The sequence below is a fragment of the Calonectris borealis genome, chromosome 1, assembly GCF_964195595.1.
Source record: "Calonectris borealis chromosome 1, bCalBor7.hap1.2, whole genome shotgun sequence".
NCBI lineage: Eukaryota > Metazoa > Chordata > Aves > Procellariiformes > Procellariidae > Calonectris > Calonectris borealis.
Genome location: NC_134312.1, coordinates 54,216,344 through 54,235,915, shown reverse-complemented (window position 1 = coordinate 54,235,915; position 19,572 = coordinate 54,216,344). Strand labels below are relative to the sequence as shown.

At 47.0% G+C, this 19,572-nt stretch overlaps 1 protein-coding gene across 5 annotated transcripts; it reads right to left on the bottom strand.

Moving 5' to 3' along the window:
• Positions 1-413: 413 nt before the first annotated feature.
• On the bottom strand, positions 414-19,436 carry WDR91 (WD repeat domain 91). 5 transcript variants are annotated; one of them, XM_075152331.1, is made up of 15 exons: positions 19,241-19,436; positions 17,271-17,450; positions 15,604-15,810; positions 14,666-14,749; positions 12,358-12,482; positions 10,199-10,376; positions 9,762-9,920; positions 7,544-7,758; positions 6,940-7,090; positions 5,364-5,458; positions 4,870-5,038; positions 3,953-4,061; positions 2,993-3,105; positions 2,033-2,230; positions 414-1,099 (listed from the first exon to the last, which is right to left on the bottom strand). In XM_075152331.1, the coding sequence occupies exons 1-15, from the start codon at positions 19,361-19,363 to the stop codon at positions 935-937; spliced, it is 2,271 nt and encodes a 756-aa protein (XP_075008432.1). In that variant the 5' UTR covers positions 19,364-19,436; the 3' UTR covers positions 414-934. The 5 variants fall into 5 exon arrangements, with proteins under 5 accessions (XP_075008432.1, XP_075008436.1, XP_075008439.1 ...); XM_075152335.1 differs by having other exon boundaries at positions 7,544-7,743; XM_075152338.1 differs by lacking the exons at positions 14,666-14,749; positions 15,604-15,810.
• Positions 19,437-19,572: the final 136 nt, after the last annotated feature.

Genomic DNA, 19,572 nt, shown 5'->3' with positions numbered 1-19,572 from the left:
ATACCTGTGCACAGCACTTGCCCTGATGTTGGTGGGGTGTAGGGGGAGAGACAGCTCCAGTAACAGAGAGTCCTATACAGGACCAGACTGGTTCTGGCCCTCCCTCCTCCTATCCGTCATCAGGTAGCTGCTAGGCATTATGTAGCTTCTGAACTCCAGCACAAGCGTTTCAAAGAGTCTGACTCGGGATCTCCCCTCTACTTGGCAGCAGATATCACAAGGGAACACAATACACCCAAACGAACGCAACTGTTTTTGTTCCCAGATGTCTTGCACTGGTTCCCCCCAGTGCCGGAAGCACCTGGTGAAAGCACAAGGGTCTTTTCTTCATGCAGGAGACCTTCCTGGCACATCACTGCCCCAGCCACCTTCCATGTTTTGCAGCTACAGCTGAACTGAGCACAGAAATCAAGTGCAAGGGAATATTTTCTTTTTATGGAAAAAAAACCACAAACCAAAAACAAAACAAAAAAAAAAGCACAACAACAAATGCTATACCGAAAGAATACTCTGGTTTCACACCGGCCTTTCCAGTTTGAGTCATCTTATCACCATGCACCGTGCTGCCTCCTGCATGCCTCCTCCAGCCTCACCTCCCTCTGCAGAACCCCTGACGTGATCCCAGCAGATCTAGCCACGTGTTACTCAAGACTACGTGATCTAGCCACGTGCTACTCAAGACTCCCTAATGGAGGGAGTCCAGCTGCCCCAATGGGTCAATGGAGACTTATTTTTCAGTGCTGCCACTGATCCGGTCCCATACTGGCACTCTGTTGCACAGTGGTTTGGCAAATGCATTTAACGTTTGTCAAGAGGCAAAAGCTACAACAAGAAGAGGGACTGTGATTTGCCTTCTCTCCCAGGCAGTTTTTTCCTGTGGAGTTAACACTGGTTTTGTCAAGTCTATTGCTCTTTCCCTTCAGCACTGTCCAGGTTAAGACTTTTGAGCCAGTAAGGTTGTTAATTTAATCTTCCCATCCATAGAGGCAGTGAGGCAGGTCCCGCAGTCCATGGCCGTGCTCCAATCCACTGTGACAACGGGAGCTCGGTGTCCTCCCAGGGAAAGGCAGCTCTCCAGAACCTTTTCCTCACCATTTAACTAAAAGAAGGAAAGCATAAGATTTTAAGGAGGCAAGTTTCTGCAGTGGGGGCAGTGCACCCACAGAAGAAGCCAAAGCCTGCTACAGACTCCATATCCCTATCAGCATGCATAATTAAGCAGAAAATCAGAGACATGTTGAGATATATGTAGCACACACGAGGAGACAAATTTCCAGTCTCACGACAGAAGCACGTGTTCTCAAGCAGTTCAGCTTCTGAGATCAGCTGAGCTGCAGTAATTGAACAAGGCAGCCTAAGATGAGGAGCACATAAGCCTAAGCTATAGCTCATGTTAGTGTGGGTGCTCTGAATGCCCCAAATGCGAAGTAAAAATTCCATCTAATCTGCCTTGCAGTGGCTTATACTGATGGGTATAGAGTCAAGAGGAGGCAGGCAAGGGGGGTGCGGTCAGTAATCGCTTGTTACGGCGGCATAGAAATTTGGGTACTTGGAACCATTCAGCCTTACCCTTCATTTCATTTCAGTACACAGTAAGAGGAGAGAATCAGGCTGGGACTAACATAGCATCAGCAAGCACACAGGGCAGATTAAAGATGAGCATCAGCCAACAATCACACATTTTGCATTGAACTGGCATGCATCAATATATTAACAAAAAAAAAATTAAAACTTTGTCCTAGGCACTTGGGCACTAAGGAAAACTGCTGCAGCTAAGCTTCAAGAACACAAGAACAAGGAGCACACATACTCGAGCTACATACAGAAGGCCAAACACTTACAGAGGGTTCAAACACTTGCTAAACACCACACACTGCTAAAATGCACACTGTATGAAACTGAGCAGCAGCTTGCACAGAGCAGGGATGGGCAGATGCTGCTTGAGAACTTCCAGTGGCTGCTGTTGCAGCCTTGTAACAAGAGCTTGTATGTAAGATGCATAAGAGTAGTCCCCATCACTTCTCAGACTTACCTTAAAAATGACTCCCCCAGTAGAAGAACACGTCAACATATAGTTGCCCTCAGAGTCAAAAGCAAAAAGCCTTCCTCGTGGGAATTGGACTTGCTTATAGCCACTGTACCCAGACAGAACAAAAGGACCTGTAGCTTCGCTGGGAAGGTCGTACTCAGACACCTTCAAGCCACTTCTGTGAATATTCCACTGAATAAACTAGAATTACAAAAAGAGATGACAAAAGCCCACAGTTAAATTGACTGCGACGAAAGTAGAGGGGCCATTCGTGGTTTTTAAGTGAAGTGGCTACTCCTCACAAACAGAAGATGGCATTTTGACATCTATATCTGAGTGGCTATATTTATAAAACACAGGCTGCAAAGGCTGTAAGCGTGCCTACTATCCAGGCAAACATACGCCCTACCTTCCACGAGCACTGCTGCCTATGTGTCCCTTCCACATTGCATGCAGGATCCTGGTGGGAATTCACTTAGCTCTCATCAGCCACGGACCCACACCTTCAGGCAGTCTCCCGCCCTGAGCCACACCTCTACTGCTGAGGACCGTGGAACAGCAGAAATTGAAGCCTTTATTATAAGCAACAGGGAGCTGCTGACAAGGACATTTATGTGAAGTGGTCAAGGATCCGCTCCCTGGTGAATCCCAGATTTCAAATGTGGTCATCTCAGGGGCACAGAAAGGTCATCTTCGCATGGATTCCCTAGGAGAGGGATGTCACCAACAACAGGATTTGCAGACAAGGTCCAAGGCAGCTCCAGCTGTTAATATGCTTTCCAGCCATTCTCTCTGCAGAGACTGCATGCAGCAGGGTGGTGCTGCACACCTAAGATTACAGTTAGCAGCCCACAGATCCTCCAGATTCAGAGGGTATTTTTACTGCTATCCCCACCATACGGAGAAGACTCCAGAAGGGAACTCACTGCCAGCTGTACCAATAGAAGATCACCCAGAGCCTACCTTGCCATCCTCGCCTATGCTGTAGACTGTGTTCTCATCACAGCTGAATTCAACGGAATAGACTTCCCCATCGTGTGCCTTCCAGCTCATGGCGCATTCGTGCTGCTGCATATCTGAGGGGAGAACCAGTACTGAACACTCCTTGTACTCGCCCAGAGCTGAGGTGAAGAGAGAGGCCCTTTATGGTCATAAGGTCTCTGTCCCAGCCCTCTAAACCAGCCTGGGGGAGCCCAATCCAATCCCAGCACCCTGGGCTTATTCTCCAGCATGTGGCTTTTACACTGGCCACAAAAATCATTGCCTGTAACTAGTCACCTCTTCCTCCGGCATTACAGGGCTGCTCACGTGCTCACTATCAACTGCAGGCACTCTGCATCCAAGCCCCGCTGCCACCTTTCTTCTTCTCCTCCCCTTGCTATCCTGTCCACCCTCACAGCTGCTGCCAGCTCTGTCCTCCTACAGACTTGGGACTGCAGCCTCCAGCTCAGCACCCGGGCCAGAAGCAGATCCCTCATTCACAAAAGAGGGAGGCCCAAACTGCCTTTATCACACGGACAGACTGAAGAGGACAAAACCTGAGAAACAGAAATTGCTCAGGGAAGACGGTCTGATGTGAAGCCCTTGCCTTCACCTGCCAGGTCACACATTAATTCCTTTCCGCAAGACTCAGCCTCTGGCAGTGGTACTGCTACATGGCACAGCCAAGACCACATGGCTCCAGGGCAAGTTAACTCTGCACCTCAGCAGGAAGGAAACAACAAATCCAGCAGCACTACCAGGGTCTCCAGCCAACGTCCCCCAGAGAAAGTTTATGCCAATTCACTCCTGAGAGCTACTGTGGAGGAGAGAAAGTATCTTCCACCTTGGTGTTCAGGCATGTCCCAAGGCTGCCTCCCTGCTGCCCTGGGGCAGCCAGCTGGGGACACCAAGGGGCCACCTCACTGCCCAATTTCAACGTACCAAAGAGACGAACAATCCCATCTGCAGCCCCGGTGACCAGCAGGTTGCCATTGTGGTTGAAGGCTGTGCAGTTAATAGCAATGGGCTCAGGCTCCAGGGAGAACTGCAGCTGGAAGGGAAAGTCTGCTTTAATGCTGAGAAACAGAGCCAGGGGTGCTGAGGAGCTGATCACCAGGGGAGGGAGGAAAGATAGTATCTAGTAGCAAGTATCCTCCAGTTTGGAGCCCTACACCTCTCATAACTACAGACTTCAAGGTTGGCAGTGGCATTTTACTGTGACACTAAACCAACAATTCACCTCAGCCAAGCCACAGCTTTCTTGGCCATGGCCTCAAGGCTGCAAAACCAGCTTCTGGCAGGCATTAGCTTGCGTATGTTGCTTTCTCCTACACGTCAGGGACAGCATTTCTTAAGGGCAAAGGCAAGGGATGGGACGAGGATTCCCTGCCAGAATCTGAGCCACCTAAATTGAAACAATGGAGAAGATGACATGAGATGAAACCTCTGAAAGAAGCACTTCCCTTAAAAACAGGGAGGGCAAGGGAAATAGCAGCAAAGAAAACCCTTCAATATAGCTCAACTGCAGAAAGCCTGAGCAAAGCATCATTCAATCCACTTGGGACATTTCCAGTCACAAACTGTGCAGGCAGAATAGAAACAAGGCTACGGACTATTTTGAAGAATCCCTCAAAAAAACCAACACACCAACAAAACAAAAAAACTCCACCCAAACCCAGCAGCTACTTACACTATTCATTTTTATCCTGCACGTGATAGAGGGGAAAGAAGGAAGGGGGAAAAAGAAGGGTACTGAAAAGAAAGTCAGCATAATTTAGAAAGAGAGCTCCTACACATTGAAATAGAAGACACTCATTCTCAGCAAGCCGACTGAGGAAGGAAAGAAACCCAGCAAGTACCTGCTGCTTCATCGTTTTAGTGTCCCACAGTAGCAGCTTCCCAGGAACTTGGTTCATGCTTTTGCCCCCAGAGCTGACTGCTGAAAAGTCCATGTGGGAGATGAGGCTCTGAGCTGCTGCAGAACAGACAAAGGAGGCACCACTCGGGCTGCACGCAAGCGAGAGGATCCTGAAACACAGCAAACAGTCTGAATTGCCTCTCTCCAGCAGCTGCCTCAAGCACAACACTCGACTATGAGCTCTCCCATTAAGATCCTGCAAGACAGGGTGTACTGTCAAGGAGGGCAGGATTTGTATGCTTAGACAGATTTTGAGCATCTCCCGTTTAACCGAGCAGTTTTACGCTGCTCAGACAGGGACTGCCCTCTGGATGAAGGCTACATAGTCCTGCAGTTGCAGGAAAGCAGCAGGAACATTGAGACTTCACCAGCCTTTTCACAGTCGAAAACAACAACATTTATATCTGTATATAAAAATCAGTATTCCAGAGTTACCTGGGCATGTCTTCATCAATGCTGATCTCACAGAGATTCTTCTTCGCTTCTGTGTCATAAAGACGAACCGTCCCGACCCCACTGCCCAGCAATAACTTGAAGGAGATGCAAGGAGGAGATGGAAAGAGCGTCAGTGAGTACAATGATGCTGTCCAACAACCACCAATACCACAGAGTAAATTTTTTTCCTACTTATGTACTCAGATTGAACATCACTCCATTAGGGCACATCTTGTCTTTCTGTGCATATCATGCGGAGTAGGACTACCCCAGAGCCACAGAAGTCAGAGTGAAAGTACTGCTTTCCAGCGAGAAAAAGATCTGATAGGCACCAAGGTGGAGTAAAAGCCACTTTCTAGAGCATGGCTCAACATTATAGGATGCAAAACGTATGTTGAGTCTCAATATCGAGGGGAGCAAGGAAAGAGTAACGCAGAATTAACAATCTAAGTTTAAGAGAAAACCAAGTAGAAGCCACCTCCTTTCATCCAGGGAAGAATGAAATCATTCAGAAGGGCTCACACATGCTTTATCAGTGGTGCTACAATTTAAATCAGAAGTAAAACCATGGAGGGATGCATTATCAAAGAAAATGAAGCAGGCCAGATCCTTCTCACTTCAGAGCCTGATTTGCTGCTGAATCCCCATACATTTCAGAAAGAAGAATCTTTCTATCAGCAAGCAGGAAGTAAACTCCACAATGGAGAAGTAACATCAGAACAGCTGCATGGACAATTTCCTTTCTAAGAGCAAAAGAAAAGAAAGAGACAAGCTGTAGCACCAGCTCTTCACAGGTGGCATTTTGGGGTTAGCAGCAACACATCGTCAGTGCCAGAATGGGAATAATATTCCCCCAGTTGCGGGCCTGCCTTCTCACACAGCTCTGTCTCTTCGCCAAGAGAGGGCACTAGCAACAGTTCTAGGACTCAGAAGAATGCATATAACATAAGGCTCCTCTCTAGTAACAGAACTAGAGAAAAAGTGCTATAGGAAACATTTAAACTGGCATGATATTTAAACAAGGCCCAAGCTCCTTATGCACACACCAACCCCGAACTCATAAGGCACCAGTATAACACTGGCTATGGAGCCCTTTTCACACCTGCACAAGCAGAATGCCAAGACCACACCCCTGCTCCACAGCCCTGCTCTCCCTTCTCTGCTTCCGGCTCAGGGTGCGAGTACAGCTCCACAGCTCCCTGCTGCAGGGTTCCCACGGGCTTTCGTACCAGGTTGCCTCTCCCTGCCTTTACAAGCGGCTGCCTGCTCTGCCTGGAGAGAGGCACTTCTCTGAAAGGAGCTACTTCTATCTGCAGCTGTACCCACACTGCAGAGTGGGAACTTCTGTCTCAGGGCAACCGGGGCTGAATTCCTTGTTCAACAGAGCACACTCCCCACTCCAGTTCTTCTTAGACCCTACAGGCTTCAGTTCCCCACCTCCCACTACAGTGGAAACTAACTGTTGCCCTGATCTTATCCACAACGCAGCTGTCTAAGAAGTTTATGTGCGACACGTAACAACACAGCCCTAAATCTTCTGCTGTGACTCCTGAGCCTCCACACGCAGAGTACTCACCAGCCGATCACGCTTGGTCGCCCATTCCAGAGACAGCAACGGAGATTTGGAAATGGATGAAGCTTTAGTTTGCATTATGGGGTTAAAAGACCAGACTTTGATGACCCCGTCCACATCCAAGCTGGCCACCCTCCGTCCGGAACAATCAACCCTATGTGCAGAAGGAAACTGATTGGATATTTTTCTCACTGAAGTTCTTAGATGCGAGGAGATACCCCAGTAATCCTTCCTCTCCTGGCCACATACCAATTCCCTCTGCAGGAATCTGAACTTCCTTGCACCACTTCCTGTTCAGTCCACAATAACTGGCACAATCAAGTGCACCAAGCTCCACATGCAAAGCATAATGCATAAAGCAATAATGCGTAAAGCAATACCATCCTGCTTTCCCAGGGAGTTTCCTCTTGGCTGGCATCTCCCAATCACAAAAATCTCCATCCATTCTCACTGCACAAGCCACAGGCTATTTTCAGTCACACCAATTCGACTGCCCTACAACCGAGAGTACATGCACAATGTGCTGGACAGAGCAGAGGCTGGGAGAAAGAGGCCAGACACAGCTGGTCCTCTACAGAGGCAGAGCCCTCTTCTGCCAGTCCATTACCTGCAGTACATGATGGAAGAATGGTGCTCCCCATACTCCTCCTGGCTCAGGACGATGAAAGGCGGCTCCTGCCGGACCCCCACAGCCTCTGCGCTGCTGATAGGCATTTTGGTTGAAGTCTCTGCTTGCTCAGCGTGCAGCTCTGAGCATGGTTCTGTCTCAGCTGTGCTAGGATCTGTTTTCTTCTCAGTACTTTGGCCCTGAAGGAAGAAATCCTGTGTGAAATACAAGGAAGTAGGAACTCCAGATCAAGCTCTTCAGGCACCCCAGCCTGCTGGGAGAAAAAACCAAGAAGCTGCACTGAAACAGAAGTATTGTCAGCTCAACACCCCTTCTGCCAGGGACCTTTCTGAGCACAAGGATAGTGTGTTGCACAACTGCACCATTTAATATGGCCTCCCTGGTTGCAGAGTCCCTTAGATCCCCCTCCATGTGCCCAGCCATACACTCCTCTGTAATAATTAAAGGAACCACAGCATCTCTGTTTGGCATACCTCAGCTGATATTAGAGGCCCATTCTGATGCCATTAGAGCACAGATTCACAAGCAAATCAACATATTTCTAGGAATTCCTGCATTCAGCAATATAAGTTAAGTCTGTATAATATGCAGCTCAGTAAACCTGCACAAAAACTCTTATTGGATGGTGAGCCCCGGTGGATGGATTATCCTCGTCCGCCGGAGATTTAGTCTGTGTGCACTGGGTCAACCACTGCAACCACCTGACTGATGACAACGGTAGAGTTGACACATGAGTCCAAAAGCTTAAAACCCAATTTGACAGGGCAAACAGAACAAATGGAGTTTTAGGAGGTGAAGGTATCTGAATCAGACAAGATCTGCGCTGCAGCACACAGCAGTGTTTAAAAGCACCTTAGTCTTCCCTTGCCACCAGAAGCTGAGTAAGAAGCAGATACAGCACGTAAGCCAGTAAAACATCTGCAAGCATTCCTTTGCTAAACCATCCTCTGAAGATGAAATGCCCCAAAATGGTATTGGTATTGATGGGTTTGAATCCCTGTTCCCTAACACATCCTTGCCTTAATTAGAGTAGCTTTCACATCTTGGGCAATGGGTCAAACACTGCATAATCAAATAATCTGAAATCACAAAGCTGGAAAAGATTGGGAATAAATCCAAGAATGCCTCTCTCTGTGTTACTTAATGTGGGGAGATAACAACCAATGAATGACACTCATGTGAAAGAAACAGTGCCGCCTTTCAGTTTCCTTTTTGCTCACATCTGTTGAGAACAACAGAAAGCTAAGTAGTATCAGCTTCCCCTAGAGCACTAGAAGCAACTTTTACAAAGCCAGGAAAACACTACCTTAACCTGGAACATCACAGAAAAAGGAAAGTCAAAGGATTGGGAAACTGGGCTTTGCAATTTTCTGACCAATGTTTAATTAAAATGTTTTAGATGAGCCACCTCTAGAGTAACATCTCCTCTCTAAAGCAGCGCTCCCCCATGCAGAACAGCCACACATATGGGCCGACAGGCAACAGTCCCTCAGCACTGTCTCTCCCCCAAGGCAGAGTGTCTCATACAGCCAAAATAAACACGGCTGAGATGCTGCCATCGTTCCTCCTGTGCTCTGTATCCTCTGACCACATGGCTGCTGAAAGCCAGACATACACAGGTGAACAGAAGCAGTCCGCTGACCTTCAGCAGTTAAAATCCAGGACACAGTTTTGTTATTTCATTAGATTACAAAACAGGGCACACCCCTGTGCAAAAAACTCCAAAAAGCAAATGTTGCTATGAAGGGTATTTCCACTCCTATCCAGGAAAACTTTCCACCAATTTTTGTGTCCCACGCAGAGCCTGCACAAACCGGTATAAGAACCCACAGGAGAGAACTCACTTGGGCAGGATGGCTGAGCCAAGCCCATTGCCACTAAGGAATGGGGATTATAACAAGGTATTTGAACAAAACCGTTAAGGTGGATACCCTCCCCAGGACCAGGCTGTTAAAAAGATCACGACAAAAGACAACTCTTCTTCCATTTGAAATGTCAATACTGATTCCCTTCCAAGGACACAGAAATAAACTGAGTGTGGAAGGTGTTGATTAACTACAGAGATTAACCTTTGATACAGAGCTGAGTAGCAATTCAGAAGCTTAACGGGAACACTTGCACTTGTTTTACCACTTAGCACAAAAAACTGCAGAAATACCAGCCCTCCACTTCCCAGCCTTGCAGTGTTGCCCGGTACCTGGAAGGTCCCTTTCGACAGCAGTTCCTTCCTTTCCTTCCCATGCTCTTGCAAGCGCTTCTGCCGCTGCTGCAGGGAACCTGACTCGCCTGCTACTAACCCGCTGAAGTGGCTCTTCCCGTCCTTACAGCTCACTGTTCCTTCTTTTCCTTTGGCACTCTGGAAGGCAGAGGAATGATTTGGCAAAGTTACACTTGTGCTAGGCTGCGGAACAAAGAGCAAAAGAGGAGGCAAAGAAATCAAGCACCTGCAAGGGCTCCACAAGCCCCCAGAGAACAGCAGCTGTTCTTGTGCTGCATTCGGGCCCAGCACACACTTGCAAAGGCGGCAAGGACATCTCATTTTTTCCGGTGGAAGCAAAAGCCTGGAGCAGTGCTGTACTGCAAGTTAACTCCTTGGATACTGAGCACCGCTCAACGATCACAGTTGAGAATTACCTGGTGATTTGTTGGTTCTTTCTTCCCTAGCAGCATACTGCCAGTCTGCATTGGAGAAGCCCCACTTGGATGGGCTGGTCTGGAAGGGCCCTTTTTACTTTGTGGGAGAAAAGAAGACAGAAAGCCTCCCCGGGACTGAAGAGAATGTGCAGTACTCCTCTGGCTGCAGGTCATATCACTAATTAAGAAAAAAAACAAAAACAACAAAAAAAATCCACACAACAAACAAACACCACCAAACAGAATATGAAAGTGTAGCCAGACAACCTGATCAAAGACCACCCAGCAAGCAAAGTGCCAGCTGTCTGAACCACTGAAGGACAGATGTTCCTTTCCAAGCTGATGGACCACTACGCATTAAAAAACTGTTTTAAAACCTCCTGTTAGTGCCTGGAGCAGATCATTATAATTACTGTAACCAAAGCTCACTTCTCAGAGAAGTAGGCCCAGCTGTTCCCGAATTCCCTGTAGGGCCACCTCAAACTCCTTCCACTCCATCTGGTTAGTTTAGAAAGACCCTAAGGAAAAGGCAGGGGAATCCAGATTTCCAAAGGACTTACTCAGCCGGGATTCCCAATTCAAGGTATAAAACAGACCTACTTTGAGAGGCATTCAGTAGCCAGTGTTTCACTGAACACCCTTAGATATTCAGCAAGTCATGTTCAGCAATTTTAAACCACAGGCCCTCAATATCTCAAAAACGGGACCTGAAGAAAATAAGAAAGTTTAAGTCCATTTCTAGGATTACACACACCTCCCTTCTCAGCCCACAACACCAAGAGCAGCAGCTGCTTCCTAGAACGTAACTGATTGACCTCACTCCGCTACAGCTTCCTCCGAGAGCAGAGCAGCACCCCGAGGAAGGGGAATACAATCACCTTCACTTCGTCTATCCTCTCTTCTAGGAAGGAACTGTTCTATCAAAGTTGGGCTTTGGGTTGAGCAGAGACATGGAAAAAGCAACCAGAACTGGCCCCCAGACTAAGAAACAAGTTGCACACACAAGAAACGCCACTTCTAAGGCAAGTTTTTCTAACACAAATGGACAAAAATGAATATGGGAATAAATTATCCCATCCCTCACGTCCCTCTCCCCCACGTGTGCAGATGAACATCAGGGCTTTCCACACAGAGTAGTTAAACCAAAAAAAAAAACCCAAAAATCTCAAATTAAACTGTGTAGCCTGTGCTGTGCAGAGTGCAGAGCAGTTATCAAGACAATTCACCAGACACTTAAGTCTATTTAATCAGACAATTTTAGACTAAAACAAAGACTTTGTGTGTGGTCTCTGCTACAACTTCTATTTGTCATTGTCAGCAGCATAATTTGATCGATCCCCCTCCTGTCTGAATAGAAGTGAAAGAAGCACATGAGAAAGTCAAAGCCCCAGCAGTGTTATTAATACCTTGTGGCTAAGCTACGCTTGCTTTCAGATCCTTTTAAAGCAAGAAAAAAAAAATCTCAATAACACAATGAATTCAAACACGCAGACTTGCCTTGCATGACTGTGCACTGGGGGAAAAATAAGAGTTTAAATAACAGTTAACCAAGGTGTATCACTGTGTATGTTGCCTAATTTCCACAGATAGGAATACAACAGATGTAGCCATAAAACATACTTTAACTGCAGCAAGTTTATGAGGAATTCTGTGCATAACAGCCTTGCAGAAGAGAAACTCCTTCCCCCTTGACTTTGCAAAAGCAAGAAAGCATCTCTGCGTAACAATGACCCATTTGGGTCATATAGTAACAGTGTCTACAAAACAACACAGGGCAGTCACCTACCGCACCACAGGCACTAAAGAAAATAGGAGTCAAGAGACAATCCACTTCATTTGAGCAATACTGCAGGGTATTGCACTGCTACCAGTGCCCTGGCTGCCCAGAACACCGTGGTGTAATGCTGAGAGCAGAGCAGAATCTCTTCCATGTGTGCTTGGGTTCTCACAAATTGGCAAGAATCTCCCTCCCAAATGGCGGGAGAGATGCCTGTCATGAATTCCCTCATTAAACCCACTTAAGTCACCAGAATTTCTGCCTGGATGTCTTTCTGCATTGATTCCCAGGGCAGGGAACAAGGAAATGACCCTCCAGGAGCCTCCCTGCCCCAATAAAAGCAGCAGAGCCTGTCCCCAGCTCCTCCCTTGCAGGCACTCACAGCTCGGAGTCCCCTAGTCGATCCATGTTGGCCACATACGCAGGCAACTTGTGATGCACAACTGCTTGTTCCACCTCCAGTTCCTCTTTCTTCATGCGGGAGGATTCAGCCTGCAAAGCAAACAGCTACAACGAGAGAAGAGAGCCAAGTAAACCGAGGGTCACCGAGATTCACGTCCTTCCCACTTGCTGAAGTTGTTTACTCCTTTTATTTCAACAGCTTTAGAAGGGTGGGGAGGGAAGAAAGCTGCTCTGACTGGCTGAGCACCACATTAGTCCAAGTAGTCAAAACAATCAGTACTTTACACAGACGAAACTGGAGCCTACTTAAAACCCTTCACTCCTCTCCTTGGGCTGTTGCTGTATGGACATTAATGGTGCTGGGAAATGAGAGCAGCCAGGGCAGAGCTGATCAGCCACTCCGCACAGGCAGCTCAAGGCCAGGGCAATGCACATGACTGGCAGTAGCAGTGTATGGGCACTGAGCCTAGAAGGTAATCTGCCCACAGCAAAGGGTTTGGTGAGCTGGTAGGGTGCACTGAGGCCAACGCCATCAGGTCACCCTGAAATCCAGCTCCACACCCTGCCCAGCTCCCTCCCAAGCATGACAGTGAGATTTATCTCCACATTATGGAGAAAGAGACATTTTTCTTTTTCCCCCTTAGCAGAGAGGAACCTCAGGATGCAGCTTTCTGTGACGGATGTGGTTTATGCCTGTGACTCTTGTTCACGTGAAGAGTTCCTCAGGCTTTTCTGTTTCCATACATTTCTTTTTCAGATATAATTCTTCTTTTTCCTTTTACCATAGTATTTAAAGAAAGAAATTACAAGAAGAAAAAGAAGCTTTAGAAATCCAGCTTGCTATTCATGTATTTGCATTCAAATTTCAACAGTGAAATCAGAATCACTACTTAATTTCAACTAGCATTGAATTCAGTATTTATTTACACCATTTTTTATTTAAACCTGTATTCTATAGGTAGCTGCTTCCTTTTCTGACCTGAGCAGTTCTCCAAAAAGGAAAGTCTAGTTTTCACCTCTGCCTATTTGCCAGAGAATGCTTATGCGGTCTGTAAGTGGTATCCATCAACATTCCACAAACAAAAACCAGCTTTAATTTGACTAAAAGTACAGAATACAAAATTGGAGGAAATAAGAGAGTGCTACTTCTAAATATACCTTATCCTGCTGCCCCTATTCACTGACCATCTTTGCAGAACCCTCCTGTCAAAGTTTGCCTGATCCACTGACTCCATACAGTAGACAGTGACAAACATCACTTTTCTTTTGCAGAAAAGCCTCCTTTTTGAAATCAATTATTCTATTTTACTTCAACATTTTTAGGACAAATAAACAGCATTGATCAGCTACCAAAACAGTTGAAACAGGAAGCACAACATAAAACATAATGTTTTGTAACACAAGAGATAAAGCACAAAACTTACTTTACTGAAGTATTCATACAAAGAGAGCTTTTACTTGGTATGTTTGAGGAAGTGAAACTGAAGTCCTGCTTACATGAATAAGGCTTCCAAACTTGTATGTGATCATCCACATGTGATCTGTAGTTTAGAAAGTTCTTAAACTGTAGATTTCCCAAATCTCTCTAATAGGAAATTACACTAGGAAAGGACCGACCCATGTTTTATCTTCTTACATCATCTCTCTAAGCATCTGCTGATGATATTGTCAAAAACAAGACACGGAGCCTGGCGACATTTTGTCTGAACCTTCTTACAGTTTATTGTAAGGTGTAGAGTTGGGAAACAGACATTAACAACATTTCCATGAGTTGATCTAAATTGCTGTAAGTGCACTTCAACCAAGGTGAAGTGGCCATTTCAGAAATAATGGTTTCTGCCTCTTTGCCAGAAGTTATTGCCCGTTTCTATTGCTCCATCAGCTAAAATCTGGAAGTGACTGAATACTATTCACAAGTTTCCATGCAAAGTCAGCCATATATGCACTTAACCTGCCACTAGTTTCAGCTTCTCTTGACTTTGCAGTGTAACAGGAAAGGAGTTTGCACAGTATCCAGCCACCTGTCAGATAGCCCAGGGAGAGGGACAGTCACTTCCAGAGGAGGGACAGTAATACCCTAAACAGACATTTCACGATATGATCACAACCTTAAGTTTACTGGAGACTGTTGAAAGATAAACCAAAATAACAAAGGACTTATAGAAGAATCTGCCTTGGAATAACTCCACTGAACTGAACAGTTACAACTTTCTTGAATGGATGGAACCAACTTTACAAACCTCACAGCCTCATACAGTCAGCAACTAAAGAGTGACTTCAGTTCTGACCTTATGCCGCAACAATTCATTTTCTTCTTGTATGAGACTGCTCCTGAGACATTCAGCTTCAAAGTTCAAAATGACTGGAACTGGTGAGGAATGTTAAAGAAAACCAAGGCAAGAACTTGCGTACACCTGGCTTAATTCTAAAAGCCAGCACTTCATACTGGCCATGTGTCTGTAAGACAGCAAAGCTGCCCAGTCCATGCTACTAGCAAGAATTACGTGCAAGGCCAAAAGACTAGTAGACCTAAGCCAACTTTGTACTTTCTTTGTACTTTACTTTTGCGCACACCATTTCACACAGGCTTTGCAAGGATTTTTAGATTCTTCCTTTTTACATGTCGGAAGTAGAGGACAAGACAGGTTATGTTACTGCGTTAGTGTACACTGAAGAAACAGTTCAAGATGAGCTGTATTCCAGCTGCAGTGTAAACCTCCCCATCAGCAAACAAACAAGGTCAGAACTCGATAGCGTGGGACAAAAGCTGTTATTTCTGCCAACGTTGAACTGCCCTATTATAGTGAGCTGTTACTAGATAATGTGGTAAACATATGAACCCAGAGAAGGGTCTAACAGGAGATGCTAATTCAGTTATGGACTGTGACCCAAGGTTGCATGCCTGTTTTGTACTATGCCAAGAAAAGAGGAAAAGCGTTTCAGAACAAGATGTGCACAAGATTTCTAGTCACTAGCATAGGGATGAGTTCAGCATTAGCAACAACCACAATTGTTTGTGCCCAGGGAATATTACATATCATGAGATAATTGAACAATAACTATTCCGACATCCTCTGGTAAACACCAGCTTCCTATTAAGTCTTGGCTCTAAACAATCACGTGAAAGCAGCAAGTTCTGTAATACTATATTCTTGGTACCACTGTTAATAGTAAGCATAACACCAGGGCAAGGGAGATTTAACTATTAGTTACAAAAAAGGATATGCATGCACTGAAATAAGACACTCAGGAAGTTGTGCAGAGACACGATGAACGTATCTGCCCACTGGCGCGAGAAATAGGTGGCAAAGGTGGGGTTGGAGTCTGGGGCAGGGAGGAAGGGCAGGACAAACCAATCCTTCCACTCCACCTGGTTCTGGAGCTCAGAGGCCTGCTTGAGGAAAAACTCCTGTGCCTTGTCATTGCGGCCGGTCTGAAATACAGCAAGAAGAACAGGGCTCATGCTTCTATTCATGCCACCACATGGGTTCTAGGAATATTCGCTCTGTTATGAGCACACTAACAACTACTTTCACCTCCCAACAGAGCAAGTGGTTAGAGTTAACAAATTCATCTAGGAACAACAGAATCTCAAACACACTAGGAGAAGCTCACAAATGCACTTAATCTGACCTTCTTTCTAGTCACCAGAGTCTTCTTTAAAGGCTGAGGCAAGTTGAACTAATCATTTACATTTATTTCCAGCTAAACCAGTGCAGTTTGTGCATTGACATAAGACGTGATCATTCATATACAGGACCAAAGTATACTTCAAATTACTCAAGTTCACAGCAGATGTAGCCTGAAAAGGTTTCCATCTGATACATTATTCAGACAGGACAGTCACGCCTCAGGGTAACCACAGGGCAAAACAAAACATGAAAAAACACACTTCTGGAAATGTGCATTAGAGTTTGACTCCTCCACCAACACCCATCATTTAAGATTTTCAGTCAGGGAATGGAATCAAGGAGGAAACATTGCTTCTAAATGGTAAGGAATGAAACATTAATTCCTCACAGGTATTTGTCTATTCTGTTGGCCAAAGCCCACCCTGTCTAATATATTCCATTGACTTTCCTAGGGTTTCAGCCAGATAATCTCTGCTCCATTTTACACTCATTATTTTCTGTTAAGCTCATTATTTTCTGTTCTATTCAAAGCAAACAACATTCACTCCTTTTCTCTCCCACATCAGCTTGTACAGATTTGAAGCCCACTTCTCCCCCCTCATATAAACTAAAACTCCACTCCACCAACTTCAAGTCACCTTTTTTTTCTTCTCAACTCCTTGATGCTTTAAGAACTGCAGTGCCTGGAAGGACAGACTGAGTCCTGCCTGTTGATCCCCAGCACTGCAGTAAGGCCATTCCCTGCACTGCTGCTGCCTGCTCAATCGCTCCTTATTCTGCACCTGAGCAGCTGACTACTCCCGCCGACGTACAGATGCTTGGAGCTTTTTTCTGCCTGTTTCTTCAATTATGAAGATTGCTTTGATCACTGTTCTTGTCCTCCTCTGTTCTCATGCCAATGCCCCACAAGGAGGTGTTTACAAACCTTGTGATCTCTCCCGGTAACCAAGTTATCAACAGAGGCTGAGCAGGACTGAGCTAGCAGTACAGCCATCTTGTCTGAGGGGGACCCGCCTTCATGTCCGAGTGAGTATCTTGCTCCCAGCTAACCGTACTTCCCTCTCGCCTAAGCTTCCCTGTCATGCTTACAAGCCTGTCATGCGAGTCCGCGTCAAACTCTTTACTACACTCCTGATACATGACACACGAATTGCTTGTCCCTTACCCACCAGGCCTGTCAGACGCTCACAAGGGTATTCCGTTGCTCTGGTTTCAGAGACCAGGATCTTTTTAAAACAGAAGCCTAAAAATCAAACACTACCTGAACAGTATGGATAAGGTAGTATCGGAATAAGCTGGTTTTCAGCTTGTTCACTGTTGGCCGGTACACATCTTCCAAACGGCTGAAAAGGCGGCGGTCCAGATAACTCCAGTAATCCCGCAGGGCAGCCAGATCGTAGCTCTGAACGAACTGCTGCAGCTGGTCCACTATCTTATCCACCTAAAGAGGGCAAAATGGGGAAGACTGCAGTCACGTGAGGGCTCTTCCAGCACATAAAGCCTTCTGAAACTTAATGCTGAGAAGCTTTAACTGCGCAAATAATAATACAATCCAGTACTTATGCGCTAGCTGTTTTCCTAATCCGGGAAACACTCTGTATTTTGTATTAGCATTCTTCCACTCTGCAGCAACTTTCAAATAAAAAAAGAAAGAAACATGAAAGAACACAGCCAAACAGATTTTGACAAAAAGATCACATTTTGTTAAACATGGTGGGGGTTTTTTTGCAAGTAAGCAAAACATTTCCACTTCTTTTAAAAGTCAGTTGATAATGAAGAAACAGAAATAATGTGATTTAATGCTGAAAACTCAAGTGCAGCACCTGGAAAATAGTATTATTTTTAGACTAAAAGGAAAAAACTGTATTTAGCCAACTGAAAGAGGAAGAAAGATCCGCTGTACTGCAATCTTTGAAGCATCTTTATCTTTAATAACTTCATCTACTAACAAGGCAGGCATGAAAGTTTGCAACTGAAATTTTTTTTGTCATTATGTCTCTTTGAAAATCATTTCTGCAATATGAATAAGGCAAAATGGTGATGTGGGAATAGCTTTTTAGTTCAGTAATTTGATTGCCAAGATAGGCATCAGAAAAAAAAAATCTGCACCCTACACAAAATTCAGCTACCAAAGTTATTTAGTATGTGGTTTGCTCTCCCCTCATCAGTTAATGTCTTAGAACATCATCCAGCCTCTATCTCTGTGGCTTCCTACAGATAAAGGAAACAGAATTCTGTGACCTCGGCAGTCCCTTCTTAATTTTGTCTTGGACAATATTATCCCTATTAAATCAACTGTTTGCCTACCTCTAAACATTAGCAAAGTGCTGGTGTTTTAAAAATAAAAGCAACATGTTTTATGAATGATAAAGGTAGCAGTTCCACTGCTGGTTAAAGAAAAACCTGACCGTTCAAAACACTACATTCAGTGCCCAGAACTGCTGCTACAGGAACACGAAGCTCTGAAAGGACTGAAACCGTATTTTCGAGGCTGGCAAATTCTGCGCCAATTTCCACACATCTAGCAAGGTAGCTGATGCTTAAAACATCCAAACTAAGGAGCGGAGCTGCAAAGCCACTGGATAAAAATCTCGTGACCGAGGAAAGATCCAGGCAAAGAGAGGTCCTCCTGCCGCTGCCCTCTCGTACGCGCGTCTCCTCCGTTCCTCTCGGCACGAAGCTGAGAAACAGCTGGAGGTTTACAGGTCGGACGTAAGGTCCATAGACGGCGGTTTTGGACGGGCCGAGCAGACCGCCGGCGCGGGGCGGCTGGCCGGGAACTGCGGCCCCTGGCTGGGAAGCCAGGCGACGGGATGGAGCCGGCCGCCCACCGCCGTTGCCCCGAGCTAACGCCGCTTCGGAGCCAAGCCGGAGGAGAGCCTTCAGCGAGCTAAAGCCCCCCCACCGGCAGGCTGCGCGTACATAAACGGCGGCAGGGCCGGGCGGCGGCCCCCGCCACCGGGATGCGGGAGGTCCCGCCTGCGCGGCCGGCCGGGCCCCTGCGCCCAACCCGGGCGGGGTGGGGGCGGCCGCTCCTGAGGCGAGCTGCTTCCCAGGGGAAGCGCGGGGGCTCCGAGAGGTGCCCCACCGCCGCCCGGCCCACTCCCCTCGCCCAGCCCCGGAAGCGGGTGCGCGGAGGGGAGCCCACGGCCTGCCCGGGCACCGCGTCCTCCCCGGGGGGGCACCCGCGCCCAGCGCCCCACCGGGCAGGGAAACGCGGTCGTCGCTCACCCGGAAGCCCTTCTCCCGGTCCGCCTTGATCTCCGCGTCCAGCTGCTTTAGGGCGGCGGTGAAGCCGCGGAAGAGCAGATACTCCCGCACCAGCTCGTCCGTCCGCTCCGCAGCCGCCGCCATGGGAGCCCCGCGGCGCCGCCGGCTCCGCCCGCCCACGGGCAAGAAGGGGGGAGCCCGGCCCCGAGCGAAATGGCCCGGCCCAGCGCCAGGAGGACTACAGCTCCCAGCGTGCCACGCCGCGCCCGCCCAGCGCAAGGCACGCCGGGGTTTGTAGTCCCCGCCGTTGCACATGCGCGCGGCCGGCCTGCCCGCCCGCCTATCTTTTCCTG